General features: G+C 40.2%; 1 protein-coding gene across 2 annotated transcripts in view; it reads left to right on the top strand.

Annotated features, from left to right (window-relative positions):
• Unc13c (unc-13 homolog C) overlaps positions 1 to 25,057 on the top strand; it is a 478,076-nt gene that overhangs the window by 257,032 nt on the left and 195,987 nt on the right. For both annotated transcript variants that reach the window (XM_076937868.1, XM_076937867.1), the window contains exons 11-13: positions 3,733 to 3,848; positions 4,605 to 4,768; positions 17,757 to 17,913. In XM_076937868.1, the coding sequence (XP_076793983.1) occupies positions 3,733 to 3,848; positions 4,605 to 4,768; positions 17,757 to 17,913 (437 nt within the window). The remainder of the gene's footprint in view (positions 1 to 3,732; positions 3,849 to 4,604; positions 4,769 to 17,756; positions 17,914 to 25,057) is intronic.

Raw genomic sequence — 25,057 nt, 5'->3', positions numbered from 1 at the left:
AGTTGAAAGGCCGGATGGTGGATCATCAGTTAGCAGCATTTTCTACTCTTCCATAGGACCCAGCTTTAGTTCCTAGCACCTATGTCAAGTGGCTCAAAACTACCTGTAACTTTAGCTTTAGGGGTATGTGATACCCTTTTCTGAACTCCATAGACAACCACGCATGTACAGCATACATTCACACAGACACATGCACATAAATTAAAAATAAATATTTAAAAACAAATTCAAAAGCAAAAATTTATGTAGTTGGAATTTCTTTCAAATGGTGATATAAAATTGGGCATTCATTAGCAAAGCCAAGGAGGATTGATGTGGCTTTAGCATGAAGCTATCAATCAGTTTAGCTGACGTGACATTTAAATGAACTTTATTATAGAAACAGGACTAAGACTTTTGAATTTGTCTTTTACTTGAATTGAAGAATAACCTAGGGTCTGTACTGACGACTGAATAATATTACCAATCTATAGTTATCTCCCATAAAAGATATGATTAAAAGATTGCTTAATGACATCCTGGGGAAAGATAAATTAAATTTTTGAGGACTAGTTGGTCACGAGTCCAACAGAAACTGACATAGCCGCAGGGCTACAAAGAATTATCACTTAGGTTCACAGTGTACTGTATCTACTTACAAGATATTGGCTTAAAACATTCCACAAACTTTAGTAATATAAAAGTTGTCAAAATGAAATCTCATTGAGTTAATAAAACTCGAAATTATGTAACAACTTAAACAGGAAATTTAACTTAATCTAAACACAGATGATTCAGCTACACTGGAAGCTCATTACTGAAAATAGTTGAAGAATCTTAATTAAAGAACATTGGTCCTTCTCATTATTGGAATCTAAACTAGAAACTAAGTTAAAACTCCCACTTTTTTTTAAATTATTAAATAATTTTACATATGAACCAGAGATGTAAAAGGAAGAAAACCTCCAATTTCCTATGTAATACTCAAAAATCATATTTTAATTGGAATCTTGCTTTTTCATTTTTTTTATAACTGAATACTATTGTATTGAGCTAAAGCATAAAGTTATATATCAGACAGAGATTTATGTGTTTTATTCTTTGGATGATACATACTTGGGTATAGACAGTTTGCTGGGGAACTTGGGTGTGATATTTGGTTGACTGGCTGCCATCTTTGATGTGGACCTACCCTTTAAACTGTGAAAGAAGCATGTGCTGCGATGGCGTATAGGAAGCTTTGCCTTCAGCACCTTCAGTTGCTCAGGGGATTCTTTCACTTCTGATGTTTGCCTCCAGGAAGGGAATGAGGGAAAGAGACAGGAAAGGAGGGAGGTCCAGAGAGAGGTGGAATTAGTTTGCATTTCTTAGCTCTGTGTAAAATCCCTAAGTGTGTTCAACCCTCACAAATAATTTACTATGTCCTTTGTGTAAATCTTCTCCTTGCTCTTCACTTGGAATTCACTCTACCACACAAAGCAATGCTTGCCCCAAAGCCTTGTGTGTTCAGTCAGAGTCAGTGGCTCCTGGATTTGGGGGATAGCCTTAGCTCTAGGTTTCCTGGCAGCTCTAAAACGAGGTGGTTGGCAAGGTAACTCAGGCTTTGTATTTGACTTACTGCTAGCTTAGAACTCTATATATGTTTAAAGTATAAGCTCTCCCAGCCAGGTCTGGTAGGCCAAAATTGTCACTTTATTTCCTCAGAAGACAGAGACAGGCGGATCACTAGACCAAGTCCTGCCTGGCCAATGAGGACCTGTCTTGAATTAAGATGTGAAAAACTGGCTGGGGATGTAGCTTAGTGGTAGATCTCCTCACAACTATGAGGCCCTTAGTTCAATCCCTGCCTGGTCTTGAACAAAACAACAGGATTGGGTGGGCAAAACCCTAATGATTCTGTGCTGCTAAAGAAAGAATTTTCATAACTCATTCCTGCTAGTCAGCAAGGATGAGAAAGTCAAGTAGGGTCCCAAGCAGCGAAGACAAGCTTCACAATCTTATGTGACTAAAAACACAGATATGTGGGGCTGGAGAGATGGCTCAGGCGTTAAGAGCACTGACTGCTCTTCCAGAGGCCCTGAGTTCAATTCTTAGCAACCACATGGTGGCTCACAGCCATCTGTAATGGGATATGGTGTCCTCTTCTGGTGTGTCTGAAGACAGCTACAGTGTACTCACATAAAATAAATAATTCTGAAAAAGAAAATGACACAGATAAGTTTAGGAAGCAGGCTTATTGAAGAAGTCTTTATCAGTAAACTACTATTTTCTTTAAATACTATTTTTTCTTATAAATGTCACCTTTCCTCCATCCATCTCCTCTGTGAAATGTGTGTCAATCTTGGCTTCCCAATCCATAGTCATATTCTAGGAAAATTGTGACTCTGTTCCTCTCAAAGTTCTAATAGGTGTGGGATATTTCCCCCCTAACTCAAATTGTTGAATAAACTGATTGTATTTTTATTCCATCCAAATAATTAATATGACATTTATAAATAAACACAAGCTGTAGAAAGACTATATAAAAACTGCTTTCATCTTGCTGCTAGCCAGAATTTGGTTCATCTTTTGAAGTACAAAAAGAGCAAGAAGATGCTGAGAAGAAATTTTCAAATGAAACACTTTCCTCATGATTTTATGCTCTGATTAACTTGCTTGTAATTGCCACACGATGAATTTAATTTTACTGTCTAAGGGCAGGGCTTTCTTTGATATTCTGTCCGAACCCTCCACAGGCAGTTTAACAATTACAACAGCACAACAGGCGAGTGTTTTCTGTGGGGTTCATGGTTACTTAGTCACATGACATAGAAAAAGATGTTCTGTAGTGAGCTTCTGTGTGTGTGTATTAATGCATGTATATGTATGCATCTGTGTGAGAGTGTGTACAGATGTGTATGCATGCATATGTATATGCATATGTTTGTGTATGTACATGTATTTGGCTAATTTATATTTTTTCGTTAATAAATTTGTTTTTAAAATTTATATATAACATAAACATATAATATTTATATATTATGTTATATATAAGAAATATGTATAAAAATATATGTAATGTATAAATTATTTATAATAATTTGTTTCATAAATTAATTTGTTTTTAAAGAGCCATTATTTTTATTTTATATATATGAGTGTTTCATCTACATATGGATACATATGATATGCTTGGTACCCATGGAGGCAAGAAGAGGGCACTGAAACTGGAGTTAAAGATGGTTGTGAGCTGCCATGTGGGCAACAAAGCCAGATCCTCTTCAAGAACAGCAAGTGTTTTTAACCACCGAACCACTTCTCTAGCCCATAAATTTGTTTTTAAACAATTTTGCACATGTATGTGAAACATACAGACCACTTTCGCCTGCCAGCTTATCATCCCTGTCAACATGCACTCCCACACACATATCTCTCTTTCGTGGTCATGTCTGTTTTGTTTTGTGACTCACTGAGATTAATCTGCATAGTCCATGTGCTCGTGTGTTTGACTCTAGCCTTTGCAGGGCTCTGCATTGAGTACAAAACTAGAGACAGTGGTTCCTCTCTCTCCTGGTGTCTCTGAACAGCCAATAGTTCACAGACAAAAGGTAGGGATGAGCCCCTCTCCTTTGCGTGACTGATTGCTGATAGGCCCAGTCTTGGATGGGCCCAGTGCAAGTATTTATGGTTGTGGTGAGCTAGTATATGGGGAACTTGCATTAGAATTACACTGTTGCTGAAATAACTGACCAAGGACATTTTGCTTTTCCTCAGAGAAACGGACAGATAAGTCAGCTGTGTCTGGAGCCATCCGACTAAAAATCAATGTGGAGATAAAGGGAGAAGAGAAGGTTGCGCCATACCATATACAATACACTTGTTTACATGAGGTAAATGCCAAAACAAACTTCATCAAAAGTAAGACTTGGTGCAGGGGGACAGGGATATTATGAATCACAAAACAAGCATTGGATTTTGAAAAATCATAGATTGGGGTTTGTGGAGTTCAGACTGCCTGTGGGAACAGGGGCTTGTGGAGCCTGTGGTCACAAGTGGTATGCTGAGGTGAGAAAACCCAGTGGAAAACTGTCCCTTTAGTGGGAATTCGGAATGAACGCTCAAGGCAGGAGACAGAGGACCAACCTTCCAGCTATCTGTTCCTTGGTGTACATGCATTGACCACCTGCCATGGGCCACCTCAAGCTCTGCACTGGGGAGATAAGAAGTGTCACTAAGACCTTCTTGGATGAAAATTACACTTTTTCAAATATCCACAAGGATGAGATGGAGCTGAGGAATGCCCCTTGCCCTATACTCTGGGAGAGGACAGAGCACTTTCCCAATAGGAAAGACATCAGCAAGGTGGCTCTCCTAGTTCCATTCCTGTGGCTGTGATAAAATGCCTGACACAAAGCATTTTAGAAGAGAAAAAGAAATGGCTCATAATTACATGTTATAATTGATCACCACCATGAAGTCAAGGAGTTAAGAACTTGATGTAGCAGCTCACATCCACAGTCAAATAAAAAGAAAACAAATGAATTTCTGCTTGTGCTCAGTGTTCTCTTTCTCTTGCACTCAGCCAAGGGTCTATATATACCCTGTCCTAAGGAGTCTCTAAGCAACTACAAACTGTCTGCTTTCAGAACCTGTTCCATTACCTGACAGAAGTGAAGTCTAATGGCAGCGTGAAAATACCAGAGGTCAAAGGCGATGAAGCCTGGAAGGTTTTCTTTGATGATGCTTCTCAAGAAATAGTGGATGAATTTGCCATGCGTTATGGGGTTGAGTCCATTTATCAAGCTATGACGTAAGTACTGTAGGATAATGGAGTGGCCATAAATCTCAGTTAAATCCAATGGAAAGAAAAGTGAACCTTTATCTCAAGTCTTTAATTTTTTTAACACTTTTTTTTTTTTTTTTTGGTTTTTTTCAAGACAAGTTTTCTCTGGGTAGCCCTGGCTGTCCTGGAACTCACTCTGTAGACCAGGCTGGCCTCGAACTCAGAAATCCACCTACCTCTGCCTCCCAAGTGCTGGGATTAAAGGCGTGCGCCACCACTGCCCGAAGTCTTTAATTTTTTTACATTTATTTATTTATACCGTGTGTGTGTGTGTGTGTGTGTGTGTGTGTGTGTGTGTGTGTGCGCGCATGTGCATATACCTTCTATATAGTTTATCTGTGGAGGTCAAAGGGCAAGTTTTAAGAATCTGTTCTCTCATTGCACTGTATGGGTTTCTGGAACTCAAACTCCAGATGTCAAACCTGTTGGAGAGTACTCTTACCTGGTGGCCATTTATCTGGATCTCATAATTCTTCTAGCCCAAATGAAAGCCATCAAAATGAATTCCTTTACACTGTGCATATGTTGCCAAGTGCAGCAGTAAGATACTATCATAGAACTCACCATTACTACCGTCTCACCTTTGTTCCACATTGGGAATGGGAACCCTTCACTAATATCAGTAGCATGGGAGACTTAGAAATTCCCACCTGAGACCCAGTGACCCAGATATTTTCAGATCAGGGACCAACAGTTTGACGTAATGCATGAACATCTTTTTGGTGTCCGAGGAAAGCAAAGCCTCGGCATTCCCATGATTAGCAACCCAGTTGTTAACATCTGAAACACAAAGGGTCATTGTAGCCTCTTAGAAAAGGCTGAGCTCTTCCTTCAGTGTGTGCATTATTGCTGTTATGAATAAAGCAACAATGTCTGAAGTTCTGAGAGACCTCACTGCTGTATGACTGGGATAGTAAGTTGGTTTACACAAACACCTGATCCTAAGAGGTGTATCACGGGGGATTAGAATTGGACCTCTTATTCTCCATGGTGGATAGTTTCATGCCTGCTCTGTTTCTACGTGTGTTTAGTTTATCATCTATGTACAATGTATAATATTGCAGTGTTTATAGGCATATTCTAATATAACTGCAAATGTTAGCACCAAGGTCGTATTCTCATGTAAAATAAATGGTTGAGGCCCTGGATGATCAATCAAATCTATTTATAGAAATGATCGATTTTGTCCTAATTTCATTTCTGTTGCTGTGATAAAATGCTGATAAGAAAACAGCTTAGGGGAGAAAGGGTTAGTTTAGCTCACAAATTCAGATTTCAGTCCTACAAGAAAGTCAAGGCAACGAGAGTTTGAGGTGGGAGGTTGCAGCCACAGTTAAGAGCAGAGACAGAATGGATGCGTGTGTGTTCATGTGCTTGTGCTCAGCTTGATCTCTCAAGTCTTCATAGTCCAGGAGCTCCTGCCTAAGGCATGGTGCCATTCACAGTAGATTAGGTCTTTCACATCAGTTACACTAAGACAGTTTTCTACAGAGCAATCCCACTGTCTACAGAAACTTACTGAGACTCTCTTTTCAGGTGATTCTAGGTTAGTTTAAGTTAACAAAACTAACCATCGTATGTAATTTGAAGCAAAATCAATGCCCTTCACCAAACTATAGCCTTCATAGCATTTACTTACCAGCCATGGCTCTAGAAGAGAACTATTTAAGAATGAATGCATGTTTAGAATACTGAAATACCGAGAAGATGATCTAGTGGTTAAAGTATTGCTGCACATACGCAGGTGCCTGACTTCAAATCCCCAGCACCCACGTTAGAGAGTTAATAGGCATTGCAGCTCTATATAGCACCTGTAACCCTAGTGCAGGAAAAGTGGAGGTAAGACAATCTCTGGGACTCAGTGGCCAGCCAGTCCAGTCAACTTGAGAGTTCTGGTTTAGTGAAAAATCTTGTCTTAGAAACTAAAGTGGAGGGGGATTGTAGAACATACCAGACATCTAACTCTGGTCTCTACGTACACAGACACTGACATCTAACCGACATCTACATACATTTGCATGAACATACACATTGGTAAATGCTGTATCTTTCCAATTTATATAATGCCCTGGTGCTGAATAATAATGATCACACTTTTAGACATACAAGAAGTCGAAGAGGTCACAAAATAGAGGCTTCCTCCACAATCTAGAAACTCAGGTTTTATCTCTTTGACTGATGGCCACCCACTTCTCCTGCCCACATCTTGCAGCAGAGACTCACTGTCAGGGTGATCTAGTCTGCATTCTAGCAGCTGTAGGGAGTCGGTGACTTTGATATTTTATCCCATGCCATGGTGTTTAAAGCCTTTTTGGTTTTTGTGTTTCTTTTTAAAATCTCTCTCTCTCTGTTTCTCTCTCTCTCCTCCTCCTCTTCTTCCTCCTTCTTCCTCTCTCTCTGTTTCTCTCTTCTCCCTCCTCTCTCTCTCTCTCTCTCTCTCTCTCTCTCTCTCTCTCTCTCTCTCTCTCTCTCTCTCTCTCTCTGTACCATAGAAGCCAGAAGAGATTATCAGATCCCTTGGAACTGGAGTTATAGTTACTGTGAGCCACCATGTGGGTCCTGAGAACGGAACCCAGATCTTCTGCAAAAGCAATGAGTGCGCCTATCCACTGAGTATCTAGCTCAGCTCCTGCTCAAACTTTTTCTGTTCAGAGTTGACTAGAGGGCTACAGCCTATGGTAAATGTATTGAGGTCACAGGACAACTGTTGGAATGAGTTTTCTCCTTCCCCCATGTAGTCTTGGGGAATCAAACTTGGATTACTGAGTTTGTCAGCTACTGCCTTTACTCACTAAGCCTTTTTCCAGCTTATTTAAAAACTATATATGGGAGGAGGTGCCTACTGCACACTTTTTCTCATTAATATTGTTGAGGACAGATTTTGCTTTGGCAATACAAAATTTGCCATTACCATGACAGAAGAAAAAATGTATTGCTTGACAATCTAATAATTCCTAAGGTACAGACTCTTTGCTTGCTCATATTACTGATCTACATGATTGGTGCTAGAAATTAATTGGTTTTATAGATAGGTACATGCCTATAATTGTATGTCAATATATCAGCACAGTTAAAAACTATACTTATATTTAAGAAATATAGTACAGTGAGTAGCTTTGATATGACTTGAATTCTGCAATAGAAGGAACCAGAAGTAGAGGTTTCTACCGACATTATTTTTGAAATTCACTTTCTCCTCATCTATCTTTGGGTATTGGAGATCTTCAATTTCCAAAAGTAAATAAAGGAGAAAAGATGAGTTTAATGAAATTGATGTCTGTGACTCTGTCACACTGTAAGTTGTATTGAAATTCGGTGCAAACCACACTGATCCTTTATAATTGAAAATAAACTTTCAGATACTGACAGGTATTGTTGGGGGTTAAAAATATTTTTCAGAGGTAGTTTACCCATGCTTCCAAAATACTATTTCTGTACCAGAAATGTAAGCTAATTTCCTATAGATTTAGTTTCTGTTTTCATGATCTGTCCATTGATGAGAGTAGGGTGTTGAAGTCTCCCACTATTATTGTGTGAGGTGCAATGTGTGCTTTGAGCTTTAGTAAAGTTTCTTTTATGAATGTGGGTACCCTTGCATTTGGAGCATAGATGTTCAGAATTGAGAGTTCATATTGGTTGATTTTTCCTTTGACGAGTATGAAGTGTCCATCCTTATCTTTCTTGATAACTTTTGGTTGAAAATAATTTTTATTGATATTAGAATGGCTACTCCAGCTTATTTCTTGGGATTATTTGCTTGAAAATTGTTTTCCAGCCTTTTATTCTGGGGTAGTGTCTGTCTTTGTCACTGAGGTGCATTTCCTGTATGCAGGAAAATGTTGGGTTCTATTTATGTATCCAGTCCATTAGTCTATGTTTTTTTTTATTCGGAAATTGAGTCCATTGATGTTAAAAGATATTAAGGAAAAGTGATTTTTTTCCTGTTATTTTTGTTATTAGAGGTGGAGTTATGTTTGTGTGGCTACGTTCTTTTGAGTTTGTTGAAAAAGATTACTTTCTTGCTTTTTCTAGGTTGTGGTTTCCCTCCTTGTGTTGAAATTTTCCATCTATTATCCTTTGTAGGGCTGGATTTGTGGAAAGATACTGTGTAAACTTGGTTTTGTCATGGAATATCTTGGTTTTTCCATCTATGGTAATCGAGAGTTTTGCTGGATATAGTAGCCTGGGCTGACATTTGTGTTCTCTTGGGATCTATATGACATCTGTCCAGGATCTGCTGGCTTTTATAGTCTCTGGTGAGAAGTCTGGTGTAATTCTGATAGGTCTGCCTTTATATGTTACTTGACCTGTTTCCCTTACTGCTTTTAGTATTTTTTCTTTGTTTTGTATGTTTGACATTTTGATTATTATGTGATGGGAGAAATTTCTTTTCTGGTCTAGTCTATTTGGAGTTCTGTAGGCTTCTTGTATGTTCATGGACATTTCTTTTTTTTTAGGTTAGGGAAGTTTTCCTCTATAATTTTGTTGAAGGTGTTTACTGGCCCTTTAATTGGAGAATCTTTGCTCTCTTCTATACCTATTATCCTGAGGTTTAGTCTTCTCATTGTGTCCTGGATGTTTTGGGTTAGGAATTTTTTGCGTTTTGTATTTTCTTTGACTGTTGTGTCAATGTTTTCTGTGGTATCTTCTGTACCTGAGATTCTCTCTTCTATCTCTTGTATTCTGTTGGTGATACTTGTGTCTATGACTCCTGATCTCTTTTCTAGGATTTTATCTCCTGGATAGTCTTCCTTTGTGATTTCTTCATTGCTTCTCCTTTCATTTTTATGTCCTGAATGGTTTTGTTCAATTCTTTCACCTGTTTGGTTGTGTTTTCTTGTAATTCTTTAAGGGATTTTTGTGTTTCCTCTGTATACACGTGTTCTACTGTATTTCTTTGAGGGAGTTATGTATGTTCTTCTTAAAGTCCTCTATCATCATCATAATAAGTGGTTTTGAATCTGACTCTTGCTTTTCTGGTGTCATGGGGTATTCAGGACTTGCTATGGTGGGAGAACTAAGTTCTAATGATGCCAAGTTACTTTGGTTTCTGTTGCCTTTTGCCATCTGGTTATTTCTAGTGCTACCTTCACTCACTGTCTCTGACTGGAGCCTGTGTGTGTCCTGTTATCTTGGTTGTGTCAGAACTCCTCAGAATCCTGCTGTCTCTGTGATTCTGTGATCCTGAGATCCTGGTGGTGATAGCTCCTGGGAGTCAGGCTGGTTCTCAAGAGTATTGGCCGCTTTTCCAGAGGAGCTAAGTCTAGTTCTCAGCACCCACATGATGACTTACAGCTGTCTACAACTCTACTTCCATGGAATCTGTCACTGTCTTCTGGCCTCCATACACATGGTACACATACATACATGCAGGCAAAACACACACAAATAGAAAATACACATATTTTTAGAAAGCTTAAAAGTCACAAAGTTGAGCTGCTGTGCTTTAAAGAAGAAGGCATATCCCATTGGCCTAGCACACACACAAGTTTGAAAAGGGACAAAATGGCTTAATTTTGACTTTTCCTAGAAGTCTCTGTTGATACTTATGGGATGTATGCTTAGCCACATTGCTCCATTGCTTCATTATCTTCTTCCTAATGGAAACTGATTGGTTTCTCTTAGGTACATTCCTGTTTCTTTTGAGGTTAGACTTGATGGATAAGTGAGAGGAGCTGGCTATTAGTCAGACTCTGAGTGTGTCATTAGATTTTTCTCTTGAGTAGTTCTCAGAATAGAGAGAAGGTAGACTCTGTTCTGCTGGTAAATGACATGAGCTTTAAGACTCAGCTTGCCAGTCCTGTTGCCTACATCCTGCTGACTGTAAACATACTCCCCTTCACCACAGGCTATGTCCTATCAGGGACAGTTTATCATTTCATCTGTTAAATAAAACTGTACCCTTTGCTCTGGAACATTCATGGGAACAGAGATTATAGTTCTCCTACCAAAACAAGTGAACAATCAGGTACTTGAAGACTCTGTGCTTATGTGTGGAAAGTACAGCCATCAATCCACAACAAAAGAACCTTTCCAGTTTTCAGCAGTAAGAGGAAAGTTCTGTTCCATCTGTTTAAGGAGCACATTCCTCCATATGGATTGCTTCTAGGGGTCAGGCATACAAACTATTTACATCACAATAGTGTACCTTGATATTCCTTGTGTAAGTGTACAAATTTTTCCTTATAATGTTCTAATACCTCTAAGAACATAAATGTAATTTCATTTTAGGTATGGAGATGATTGGTATTGTAGTGTATGTATTAGTCCGGGTATGTATGTAAATGTCTGTATGCATATATGTGGAGGCCAATGGTCCCTTCTAGGTGTCTTCCTCTGTCACTGTCTACCATGGATTTTGGGACAAAGTTTTCTTTCTGAAACTAGAGCTCTCCTGCTGTCTATACTGGCTGGCCAATGAGCTCAGGGGATCTGCCTTCTTGACCTCCCCATGTCCAGGATTACAGATGTGTGCTGTCCCACCTAGCATAAAGTGGGCTCTGGAGCTAAGGACTCAGATGTTTATCTTATCCATCAGGCATTTTACAACCTGAATCAATGCTCCAGTTCACATAATTCAAATTTGCACAATGTAAATTTACATAAATTTATAGAATTTGTTACATACTTAACTGTTTAATGAGTCTTTATTTCATTGAAAAAGAAAGCCAAAGCTGTGCTTGAAATGTGAGATTGTGCTGAACTAGGGTCTTCCTCTGTGATGCCAACTGAGAAAAAGTTTTGGGTCATGGCTTTTTTCTGTGACTCTATGACTTGTGCCTCAGTCTTGCTGTCAAAAACTCATCTGTAGACCAGAACCATTGGGGGTTTACCTTAAACCTGGTCTGTTTCAGCTTCTAAAGCCACATGCAGGCCTTCTAAGGAGAATATTGGGCAACTGACTTCTTTGTTGATGTCAACCTTTTCTTCGGTGTCTGTCAGAGAGTGAACTGTTGCAGAAACAAAGGGCACAGCATTGAATAAGAAGCCAAGGCCTTGATCTAGGTCTGGCATTCTAGAATGCATAATTCATCTGTTCAGCAGATGTTCTCTATGCATCTAGGCAGGATGCCTTTAGCCTATGAATCTGACTATAACAAAATGCCACAAACTGGATAGCTTATAAACAACATGGGTTTGTTTCCCACAAGTTAATAAGACAGTGAAGTCCAAGGTTGTCTTGGGAGGAGCATTTTCTTGTTCATGGAAGACTGTCTTCTTGCTGTGTTCTCAGAGTGTTTTCAGTATGGCAGGATCTCTCTAGGACACTGTTTTAAAAGCTACTGTTGGGTCAATCATGATAACACCAATCTCTATCTTTGCAACTCTCAAAGACCTCACCTCCTTACACTGTCAACTCAGAGAAACAATTTCCTCATAGAAATATCTCTCCTCATAGAGCTCAGATTTAGGCCACAGCTGTTTGAACTCCAGAAGGAATGGCTCTCGCCTCCACTTGGCTTCAAGTCTAGTGTGGCTGGAAAGATGGCTCAGTGGATAAGAGCGCCAGCCGCCTGCTCTTGCCAAGGATCTGGGGTTAGTTCCTATCCACCAAAACCTGTTGAGCTTTATCTTGCTGAAAGCAATACACACAGTATCAGACTGCATCTCTGGAGTCTGCCTTTTTCCAGCCTTCTCTCACCTTTCCCTCTAATGAGTTTCAGAGCCCATTGCCCATCCCCTTCTGCACAGTACTGCACTTTAGAAGTTGTATCCTCTTTGATGTGTATAGAGGGAGTAGGTGTGGTAAATGAGAAAAGACATGCCTGCCTCTGGAGGCAGTTACCATGGAGTAGAGTCTGATGCACAGCCCTTCCGGGAAATAGCTAGGCCCATTTCTCTGCTGCAGAGACATGAAGTGAGTGGCATCAGACATGTTATCCCTCTTCCTCTTGGCCAACTAATACTTAAGAGCTAAGACACTGGTCTGAAACTGAGTGTTTCTTAGTCCAGCCAGCTGCCTCAAAGCTAGGGTAAGTTGGTCCTTGGTGCCAGAAGTCATTGATTGGCACTCTTGTTTTCCAGGGCTGAAAGGATTTGAGTTCCTTTTCTGGTCCTTTTGGAACCTTCTGTAAGATTTAGAGAGTGACTTCTGTGCCTCTCTAGCTAGTGCCCATCAGACCCCAGAAATTGCCTCATTCCAGTATTAATCAGAGAATTGGATATTTCTGTCAGTTCTTTGAGATGAATTCCTGCCTAATGTTCTGGATGATTTAAAACAGTGCTCTCAGCAGAGCGATGATGGAGTGCCGTTGTCATCACAGCATTAAAACATTACCATCACCTACCATGGCCAAATGCTCCTGAAGTGATTGGATGTAATGATCAACTGTCCTGTAAAGGAAACTGAGCACTTATCTTGTCTACTGTAACTCTGTGCAAATGCCTCCAGCTCCTATTGCCTTGTTTTCATTAGGGAAACAAACAAAAACAAAAAACAAAACAAAAAGACAAACATCGGTCCATCCCTGGGTGTAGGAAATCTCTGTATTAAATAAGATCTCAGTAAAGACAACAGAACTGCAGACACACAGATGCAGCCACAGTGTACAACCCGAAAAGGAGAGGAACGTGGCCCTAAGGAAGTGAAGTCAATGTATTGAGAGACATCTTCCACTCCTGCTCTTTGACTAGATGTCATGAGGAAACAAGTCTGTCTGCATGGTACATTCACTACAGCATAATTCACACACACGCACGCACGCATGCACGCATGCATGCATACACACGGAAAAAAGCTGAGAACCTCAAATAACTTCTTTCTATTGAACTCCTTTTTTCCCTTTACTTTTCTCCAACACATCCTCTTAAAATCTTTCATGAAAAGCAATCTCTTAAAAGCATTGATCCGCTGCTGCTGCTTCCTTTTCATGTAGAAGAGTTATAGCTTCTGGGAAATGACTTTTTAACTTACATTTACTTTGTGAGAATTTGAGTTTTATTTGATAAAGTCCTCTGACCAATGAAGATGTACTTGACCTAACATAGTACAGAACTCCACATAAACCCTCAGACGTACTGGTCAGGAATTCTCTAACAGGGGAGGGTTGACTGTACTCTATTGTGTCTTCACTGTGTCTTGGTTTGTACCATCTCATCCCGAGCTATTTCTTTCTCATTCCCAGTGTCATTTCAAGGCATCTTGTCTAAGCCTCTGCAGGCTATGCTGATTGTGTTCTTACTCTGTGGCTTATGGTACTATGTATCTGGTTCATGTTTGTCTCACAGTTGCTTGTACATCTGTAGCATGTCTGGGTCCATGCAGTTCTGCAAGTTGACTCACTGCTGGTGACTAAAGCATACTTGAGGCTCATCTTCTAAATATCTGTTGTTCTAAATATCCATGGACTCCAAGCTCTTCATTCTTTCTTGGTCTCCACCTGGCCTCTCAGCCTAAGCCCCTCCCTTCTGACTGTTCTTTTCCCTGCTTGTAGATTTGACCTTTGGGGCTATATCTTGTACCCTAGTCTTATCTCTTTTAAACTGTGACCCACTCATACCTGCTGCAGGAGACAGTTAACAAAATTAAAGCCTGAGCAATCTGGTTGTATGGGTTTGTTTTCATTTTTATTACATTTTACTCTATCACAAGAGTGCTTGTTATGCCACGTGTCTGGAGGTCAGCAGGTAACTTGAGTTGGTTCTTCTCTTCTACCATGTGGGTTCTGGGGATTGTACTCAGGTCATCAGGCTTGTATTGTATACTAAATGCAAGCTCACCTAGTGAACTGTTTTGCTGCCTGGCTATCTTATTTTGAAACCAAGAACCAGGTTACTCTTGTGATGTCCTCCATTTAAAAATGACACTCTTCCAGCTTCAGTGTTTTGATGAAGTTTATTTTGGTAATTGCTTGAGATATCATTCCTCTGCTTCGTCCTAGATATTTTTGTTTATCAGTTCCCAAATTGCCATATTTAGGCATTTAATATTCTATAATTTTTACCTTATGATTAGGGTCTTAAAAATCTAATTTTACAAAATTTGTGGGTCAAGGAGGAACATGAGGGCCTCACTTTGAGGTTTTAAAATTTCTTCTTAAAATAGTTTTTTATGATTTGTGGTATTCTGAGGATTAAATGCATTAGTAATTAACTCCAAGTCACCAATAATGCATTAGTTTTACATTAAAGAAAAATATAAAAGCATTTTTTTGGTATCATGTAGACAAAAATGAGTGTAGATTGAATTATCTACTTCATGCTGTCTGTGTTTTCTGTCCTCTCTCTGAGTGTGAACCTGTGCCTGCTTGAAGGCTGTCTTTTCACTCTGTTCTTGTGCCTTTACCTGTGTGTGTCTGTCCCTGTATGTCTGTTCATTGTGTGACTATGTCTGTGTGTGTTCAAGTATGTCTGACTGTAAGAGTGCCATGTGATTGTCTTTCTGTTTCTGTATGTCTGTTTCTGTATTCCCTAACAAAGGGCTTTTTTTCCTTCTCTTACCAAACATCACAGAGAGCATCACGTGGGGAAGGAATGGAATATATTACAGCAATCTTTAACAGTTTTACAAGGGATTAAGTCATTGACTCCAACTGAGCCCCAAGTGACCCAGATATCACACTGTATTTCAAATGTCATTGTTTATCAACCACTATGTAAAAACATTATGGAAGATACTCATTTTAGAAGATTGCTCTTAACCTCAGTATTTGAAGCTTTCAGCAAACAGTACAAATGCATTGTCCTGGGTCAGGGGCATGAAAGAGTACATAATTTAAGATTACAGCTATGCTTTAGCTTAGGTTTGTTGAAGTAATTATTTAAATCGTCCACAACTGATCTTGCTTGTTCTTAATCAGCTGCAATCTTCCGGACTAGACAAGGCCTTAGGCCTCGAGCAGCAGTGGTGTATTGTGGTGGTGTATTCTCGCTGTTGCTCGGCTCAGGTCAGTGGCTCAGGTGGCCAACTCAGGCAGCCAGAGACACCGGCCCTGCCACCCATGAGACGCCAGTGTGGGAGATGGCTCTGCCAATCTTCCACGCTGCCTTCACAAGGCTGGGCTGAGCCCAGACCATCCCGCCATCCATAAGGTACCCAGTAGAAATGAGACTCTAATGTTTAAAGATTAACCAAAGGTTTTATATGTTTGATAATGTTCAATTAACAAGATGCCCACACAACTGAAAGTGTTAACCAATTAACTAACCTAGATATAAGTTGTTACCCAGGACTGCTCTTGATACATGTGTGGTTCTTCACCGATCCTACATCTCTCTCTCCTGCTCCTCCTCTTTCTCCACTTACACCTCCTCTTACTTTCCTTACTCCTTCCACCTTAGCTCCTCCCAACTTGCTGGGAAAATATGCCACTACATAGGTTGTAAAAGTTGATTACATGGTAACGTCAAGGCAAGTAAGATTGACTGTTACAGTGTTTTCTTAAAAGCAAGTTAAACAAATGGGCAGAGTACACAGTAGTATAGCAGCCTTATGTCTCATATGACTTCAAGATATGTTATTATTCTGTGAGGTATAGTAAAGTTCTAGTCTTATAAGAGATATATGAAATATTTTTATAATATTTCATTGCTACAGTATTCATGTTTAAATTTTTGAATTTTATTTATTTTGTGTGTGGGCATATGTGCATATAAATATGTGTGGGAATTCATGTGTGTGCCACAGCGTCTCTGTGTAGAGGTCAGAGGACAATTTAAAGTAATCAGATTTACTTGCACCATCAGGCTTCCAGGGATGGAGTTAAAGCTTGTGAGGTATGGCACCAAATGCCATTACCCACTCAGCCATATCACTGCCACTCATTTGTGGTATTCTTGGTGGGCGTTAATTAATTTTAATAAGCTTAGAGATAATAATTTAAAAACATAAATGCATTTACAGTTCTAGGGTTAAATGGCAGGCATCATATAGGTCTTAGGACATTGTCAATTCTGATTCTCAAGGACCATAACTTTAACCTACTTTCATCAGCTAATCGCATGGAAAAAAAGAAGTAGAAATTCAGCCCAGCTCTGAGCTGAACAAGCCCACAATTTTCAGAACTGACACTGGCCTGTTTTGTAGGATGCCATTCATGATATAACCTTATGTACATACGGCTTATTTGGGCATTCAATAACACAGAATTCGAGGGGCCTTGATGGGGGATAAATTACTAAAATATTTGAGCAAATGGGGTCAAATTACATATGAAGATCCTTCCTGCTATGCATATTTTATCTTCCACATTGATAACAAGAGACACTTTCAGCTTGTCAATGTTTTGATAGAGTTCACAAGAGACAGGTTTCGTTGAGAGAAGAAACAGAACAGCAACACTCGGTGCTTTTGATATTATAAATGATTCTCTTAGTCAAGGTTTCAATTGAGAGTCTTTGTGCTCAAGCCTGGCATAATTCAGTTATTTGTCTAATTGAATCCTGTCTGTAACAAGGTGCTTAGAAAACAGAATGGCTGATGGAGGCCCTTCAAGCCTGGGAAACCTCAGATGTGCAACTTAAGTCATGTGTGAAGTTGATGAGGGATGCTGTGCCAGTGTGAATGAAAGTGGGGCTTCCTGCTGCAAAATAGAGGGCAAAGTGGGGAGTAGACAGAATCAAATGATCATACAGCATCGTAGGCTCATAAATAATTAAAGGCAGGGTTGGGGAGTGAGGGTGACCCTGTGCCCCCTGCCGTTGCTCCAAAATGCTGGATATTTGTAGAAATTGTGCTTTGCCAGTGAGCATACAGCACCCATATCATTCAAAGAGACTGCCTTTAACCCCATGAAAAGTCTCCTTCTGATTACACTACTTCACAGGTGTGAATGCAAAATTTCTAAGAGGTTGAATGTGTCTGTTTTTCCAATCAGAGACCATGGGAGCTTTCACTCTTTTCCATAGATGGAGTTGAGGAATGATGTAATGCTAACATGAGAAGGTGGGCTGGTGTATGGATTAGCTTCCATTTTAAAAGCACTGTATGTCTTGCTTTTTTTTTTTAATGTTTCAGGCACTTTTCATGTCTGTCTTCTAAGTACATGTGCCCGGGTGTCCCTGCAGTCATGAGTGCCCTGCTGGCGAACATCAATGCCTTCTATGCTCATACAACTGTCTCCACTAATGTGCAGGTTTCTGCCTCTGACCGTTTTGCTGCTACAAACTTTGGGGTAAGTATATAATTTTTGGAACTTGAACTTTTCAATCGGTCTATGGGACTTAGATTTTCAAGGGACTTTGAACCCCAGATTCTCTTCCTCCCCACCTTCCCCATTAAGTTATGTCTAGTATATAATGATTCATCATAACGTAACATGAAAAGGAAAAGTCTAATTTGGTATCCTAGAGAGAAAGAATATAGACATTTGACCAAAGAAGAAAATGTTCTAGAATCTTACTACAGAATAACAAGGAGCCTCTTTGGGGGTATCTTAGGCTAATGACCCATATTCAAGGTTGGATTGAAATGGCTTTAATGAAAGAGCTTAGACAGACAGCAGGACTCACATTAATTGATTGACTCTCTGCATCTGGGATGATGTTTCCCACTAGCAGAACTCATACTTTGTCAGAGTGCCCTGGGACTCTATAGGACATGCTGCATGTTTGCAGATTTGTGGTTCACTATGTTTTAGCTGTATCCCCATGATAATCTCTGTGTGGCTGCTTTCATGGATATTCCCTTGAAGGAAAGCATGGTAGATCTATGAAGATATGCACTTACTGAAAGCTGCCTGTCTGCAGCACCTAAGGGTATCAGGAGTGTGTTGGAGAGTAAAAACACAGAGATTCTTAGAGGTCTATTTGTTACTTATTGTCTCGGTGAGATAGAAAACTGACACCGGTCAAGTGGAAATGGCATGTAAATGAAGAGTCATCTTGGTAATGTTGGAAGAGATGGGATTAATGAAACTAGAAATAGAAGGACAGATTCCAGAGCCTTCCTGGCACAGAATCATCAGAATGACCAGTACTTGCTGCCTTTGAAGATGAATTTACTGCAGGACTGGGGAAGACACAGGGCAGATTCCAGGCGTCTAGGCAGGGAACATGGGAGACAGCTTTGATGTCAGTGATGCTGCTGGACACATATTCCAATGTCCCTTTCTTTTTTACAAAGAAGATTAAAGTTCATTGAAGATACTTCCTAAAACACCACAGTTAGTTCTCCTTCTGCCTTTCCAGTGTCCCCTGCAACTCTAGTCAGATTCATAGGGGATACTTTCATTGGCCCATCTGTTGTAGAGATCATATGTGGAGTTTTTATCATAGGATAAAAACAACCAAAAAACAATATTAGAAGACACAGGCTATAGATGAACTTGGGTTTCCTTCTCTGCACCCAAGATGAAGAACATGCATGAATTGTTTGAGGTGAATTCTTCAAGGAGGAGGCCGGTGCTATTTAAAACAAACCAAATGAAACAAGGGTAACTGAGGATAACATTGGGGTTGTGGGTAACAGGTTTGATAATGCCCATTATCAAGTTCCTTCTGTCATGGAAACCTGTTTCTCAACCTGCTCTGTGAGGCTAAAGAGTCCTACTCTGGAGTTCTCCCCAAATTTAAAGTAAGGATCAGATGAATTTAAGAATCCATAATCTAATGTGCAAACTAAGAGGTTTCTAAAATTATATGAGGTATGAGAGGTTTGTCCCTCCTAGCTTACCTACAATATAAGCAACACACTGTCAGCTACTACTGTTAGATAGATTATGTCTTGCAGAAACTGGGACTAAAGAACATTCTGGAGCCAGTTTAACAAAATACTGTGATGGTCAAAGTCCAGACCAAAGAAGATTTTTTCAATAAAAGCATCAGCTTGGAAACAGAACCTGTTGTCTTGGGACTTTCTATAACATAAAATATGTTGTGTTATGAAATGGCTCTGCTTCTATTCTACCTATTGTGTGCACTATGGAGAACAAGCCAGGCTTGCAGAACACAGAGCCTTTCTGCTTCTGAGAAGATGTGGTTACATGATTAACATCCTCCATAAAAGCTACCTGGAGGGAAATTGGATGCCACGCTCCCTTACTTCACACTGACCCAGAGAGAAGAAAACACATTGACTTTGGCACATTTCACATCTCAGTAATAACATGCTTATACCAAACCTCATTTTGTAAATCAAATAACATCGTGTAGAATAGAAGCAGAAAAAATATGAAACATTTGATCAAACCACAACTTGATTAATTGGTGGTCAGGCATGTGGCTCTGTATTTTTCCCATCACTATGGAATATAAGTCTGTTTTGTAAACCAAACATATCAACTATACTATCTCCCACCTCCACTTTGGAGCGTTGAGCTCTTAGTCATTCAAGGGCTAAAGTAGATACAGATAAAGTAGATACAGGGTACAGTGACAGTTTTAACCATTTGAAAAGGTATAACACAGATTTTTCTTTTTTCTTTTTCTTTTTTTTATTAGATATTTTATTTACACGTTACCCATTTCCCCCCTTAGAAAACCCCTATCCCATGCGCCCTTTTCCTTTTTGCACATATACATTTTTTTAAAAAATGTTAATCATAGGCTTTATAAGTTTGGTATTGCTCAGTCAGAGGTGTAACCCACTACCCAACCTAGATATATCAACTATCTTTGACTGGTGGAGATACAAGAACATCTGTCTCCCTGTCTTCCCCCCTCTTTCTCTCTTCCATCACCTAGCTTCTCCTCTCCTTCTTCTCCTCCTCTTCTTACTCCTTCTCTTCCTCTCAGTACTCCTCCCACTTTAGCTCCTCCTACATATCACCCTTCCTGTTAAAATGAAACTTTTCTCTCAAAATAAAATTAGAGCATAATTATGCCAATTTGTACCCATGAAGTACAAGATAGTCCTCATACCCAGTCCATCATTTTGTTGACTAACCAAAACCTCTGTCGTCTCTCCTAACTAAAACACTTAGTTCTGAACCTGGCTTTTTCCTTGGCTTTAGGATGAATGTCAGCTGACGACCATCCACTCAAATCTTTTCTCTCAAGGTGAATAGCCAGGATTGGCTATGAGGCTATAAGTTTTCAACCCCATCAGAAATCCAGAATGACTGAGTTAACTATAATTGTGGGAAGCACAAAGCATAGCTTCTAAAACTTAGCCAATTTATAGAGACCTCTGAACACCTGGACACTCCCTCTACTACAAAACGTTGGAGCATCTGATCTTCAGCCTTCTGGCCCAGGATCATCTGACAGACCTTAGTGCTGCAGAATTATTAAGGGCTGATTACTCTGTCTAGGCAGATATAATCAGTCAACTATTCTGCGAGTGTGTCCTTTTCTGGACAGTAATTTGTCTGTAGAAGGAAAGAGGCACTTCTTTTCTAGTGGCTGTCTCACCACAACTGGAATAACTCCAAAGATGCTCAATTTCTTTTTAGAATTCAATATATGAAGCTGCCAGGAGCAGACAGGTCTCTAATCAAAATGAACATCAATACAGAAATGTTTGTCATGTCAATTCTGTGGATTTCTGATGTTTTGAAAACCAACTATCCATGTAAGGTAATCTGGACTGTTGCCTGTTAACTCCACTCAGCTATTTCTAAATAAAACATAGAAAACACCCTAACAATAAATTCCAACCCATGAATTTGCTGTAGTCCCTTAACTCACAGGCTGACCATCTCAAATCAGTTAAAAAAAGTTAAAGAAGGACTGGGTCTAAGCCGTGTATTCCTAAGTGTGTTATACTGGTACAATGCCTATGAGGGTAACAATATTCATCTCACTTTTATATCAATAAGAAGCTCGTACCAATGAAAACCTTAAAATTTGTAATCAAAGTAAATTGGTGCCATTTAAGAATTTATATCTTCATCTTGATACTAATTATACAGATTTCTACTAATAGGTTATGGCTATGCAATGAACCCTAGCTAATCCTGTCTATTCCCACAAAACCACTACTTTTCCCTAGAAAGACAGCCCAACATTTACCACCTTAGTCCCCAAGCCCAGGGAATAGGGGCGCTGACTCTTCATTAGCTTCTTCAAGCTGAATATGGGCGTTGAGATATTAGAAGAGGAGTGGGGGGAAGAGCAAATTGATAAGCCTCTGATGCTGTGTCTTCGATGCCTCCAGATGGAATTCCCGGACCTCAGAGGTTTGAGCAGGTCTGCCCAGCTTGCTTGTTGAGTAGATACACCAAGGCTGATCATTCTGCAATATACAATTCTCAAAACAAATTTTAGTATCAAGATAGTTTTGTTTTTTTTTTAAAGAGGGCTGACATTTTATTAAGGATGTTGGTTCTAACCGCTTTTCTTTTTTTTTCCCCCTTCTTTTATTGGATATTATATTTACATTTCAAATTTTATCCCCTTACCGCATTCCCCCCACCTCCCAGGAACCCCTTACCCCATCACCCCTCCTCCTGCTTCTATGAGGGTGTTTATCCACCTACCCCCCAATCCCCCACCCCACCCTCAGATTACCCCCCCCCCCACTGAGTGCTCAGCCTTCAAGGTACCATTGACCTCATCTCCCACCTATGCCCAACAAGGCCATCCTCCCCTACATGTACAGCTGGAGTCATGTGGCTCTCCATATGTGCTCCTAGGCTGGTGGTTTAGACCCTGGGGAGCTCTGGCTGGGTGGTATTGTTGCTCTCCTCATGAGGCCACCAACCCTTTAGGCTCCTTCAGTTTACTCTCTAACTTCTCCATTGGGAACCTTTGATCAGATTAATGGTTAGCTGTATCTGCCTCTGGGTATGTTAGACTCTGGGGGACCTCTAAGGAGACCGCCTTATCAGGCTGCTGTCAGCTTTCCCTTCCTGACATCAATATCAGCGTCTATTTTTGGTGACTGCACATGGAATGAATACCCAGGTGGAATGGTCTCCATATAACCTCTCCTTCAGATTCTATCCCATACTTTGTCTCCATATTTGCTCCCTTGAGTATTTAGTTACTCCTTCTAAGAAAGAACTAGGCATCCTCACTTGTTCTTTTTTTCTTCATGAGCTTCATGTCGTTTGGTAGTTGAATCTTTGTTGTTTCAAACTTTTGGGTTAATCTCCACTTATCAGTGAGTAAATACCATGTGTGTTCTTTTGTGATTGGGTTACCTCACTCAGGATGATATTTTCTAGTTCCATCCATTTACCTAAGAATTTCTCAAATTCATAATTTTTAATAGCTGAGTAATATTCCATTGTGTAAATGTACCACATTTTTTGTAACCATTCCTCTGTTGAAGGGCATCTGGGTTCTTTCCAGCTTCTGGCTATTATAAATAAGGCTGCTATGAACATAATGGAGCATATGTCTTTGTTATTTGTTGGGGCATTTTCTGGGTATATGCCCAGGAGTTGTATAGCTGGGTCCTCAGGTAGTGCTATGTCCAGTGTTTCTGAGGAACCGCCAGACTGACTTCCAGAGTGGTTGTACTAGCTTGCAACCCCACCAACAATGCAGGAGTGTTCCTCTTTCTTCACATCTTTGCCAGCGTCTACTATCACCTGAGTTTTTGATCTTAGCCATTCTGACTGGTGTCATGTGGTATCTCAGTGTTGTTTTGATTTGCATTTCCCTGATGACTAAGGATGTTGAGCATTTCTTAAGGTGCTTCTCAGCCATTCGAGTTTCCTCAGTTGAGAATTCTTTGTTTAGCTCTGTACCCCATTTTTAATGGGGTTATTTTGTTGTTTAGTGTCTAATTTCTTGAGTTCTTTGTATATATTCGATATTAGCACTCTATCGGATGTAGGATTGGTAATGATCTTTTCCCAATCTGTTGGTTGCCGTTTTGTCTTATTGACAGTGTCCTTTGCCTTACAGAAGCTTTGCAATTTGAAGAGGTCCCATTTGTTGATTCTTGATCTGAGAGCATAAGCCATTGGTGTTCTGTTCAGGAACTTTTCCCCTGTGCCTAAGTACTCGAGGGTCTTCCCCAACTTCTCTTCTATTAGTTTCAGTGTATCTGGCTTTATGTGAAGGTCCTTTATCCACTTGGAGTTGAGCTTTGTACAAGGGGATAAGATTGGCTTAATTTGTATTCTTCTACATGTTGACCTCCAGTTGAGTCAGCACCACTTGTTGAAAATGCTGTCCTTTTTCCACTGGATGGATTTAGCTCCCTTGTCAAAGATCAAGTGGCCGTAGGTGTTTGGGTTCATTTCTGGGTCTTCAATTCTATTCCATTGATCATCCTGTCTGTCTCTGTACCAATACCATGCAGTTTTTATCACTACTGCTCTGTAGTACAGTTTGAGTGTCGCTACCCACGTCCAACCAGTGGAATAAGGCAACGGCAACCGTGTTCTTCTTCAAGCGGTTTATTCAGCTATCCCTGTACAGCAAGTTTCTTTTCTCTCTCTCTCTCTCTCTCTCTCTCTCTCTCTCTCTCTCTCTCCTCTTTTATCTCTCCTCTTCCCCCTCCTGCAGCCCCTTATAAGCATTGCCTTGATCCTATCAGCAGCTGCCATGAAGTCACTAATTGGCCACTCAATCACATGAGGTGGGGTGATCGGGTAACCACACCTCTCAGCACATACAACTCCATATATGGAGTTGTCTTTTCTCTCAAGCAGTGCCTATGCCAAGTGCCACTTTGTAATGGTGAGAGTGGAGACGCTTCCCACAGCTCCTCCTTTTTTGTTTTATGCGAGCAGAAGGACATAGAGGTCTGACCCCCTGTATTTGAAGGGAGATATGCGAGCAGAAGGACATAGAGGTCTGACCCCCTGTATTTGAAGGGAGATTGTCAACCCCATTTTCACCACCTGCTGTCTACAGTATGGTTACCATGGGTGACCCAACTCGATGCTGTTTTCCAGGGGACAGGAACTAGGGCAAAACCTGTATGCAGTCAGACATATGTACATACAGACATACAGCGCCCTCTGTGGTGCTATGCCCTACATCCTGCTGCATGTTACAACTCAGAGCACTTCAAATAGCTTAGCCAGATTTGTGGAGACTGGCCTCCTTCAAGATCAGTAAATGCTTGAACAATCATGGCATTAGCGTTGCGCTGTTGCATACGCATCTTCAGGATGGACCATAGTGCTAGGCAACTGACAAGAACAAGGCAAAAGCTAAGGGCTGCAATTCCCGCCCATTCTTTTAGGTGGTTCATTGCAGATCGGATCCAGGAGGCCAGGCCCTCAGCAACAGACAGGTCAACACGGGTGGAATTCACATGCACCATGGCTAGCTGCAGCTTCTGCATCAGGCCATCGAAATCTTCCATCCAATTTCCTATAAAATACTGAGACAAATTTCTAGACAAATGAGCTGCTTGACTTGCATTTTCATATCTTACAGATGTTACACAAAGACCTGTATACTTCCACTGAC

This window comes from Arvicanthis niloticus, chromosome 7 (assembly GCF_011762505.2).
Source record: "Arvicanthis niloticus isolate mArvNil1 chromosome 7, mArvNil1.pat.X, whole genome shotgun sequence".
Classification (NCBI taxonomy): Eukaryota; Metazoa; Chordata; class Mammalia; order Rodentia; family Muridae; genus Arvicanthis; species Arvicanthis niloticus.
Note: the sequence above shows the minus strand (reverse complement) of the source record. Positions and strands in the feature narration are given on the sequence as shown.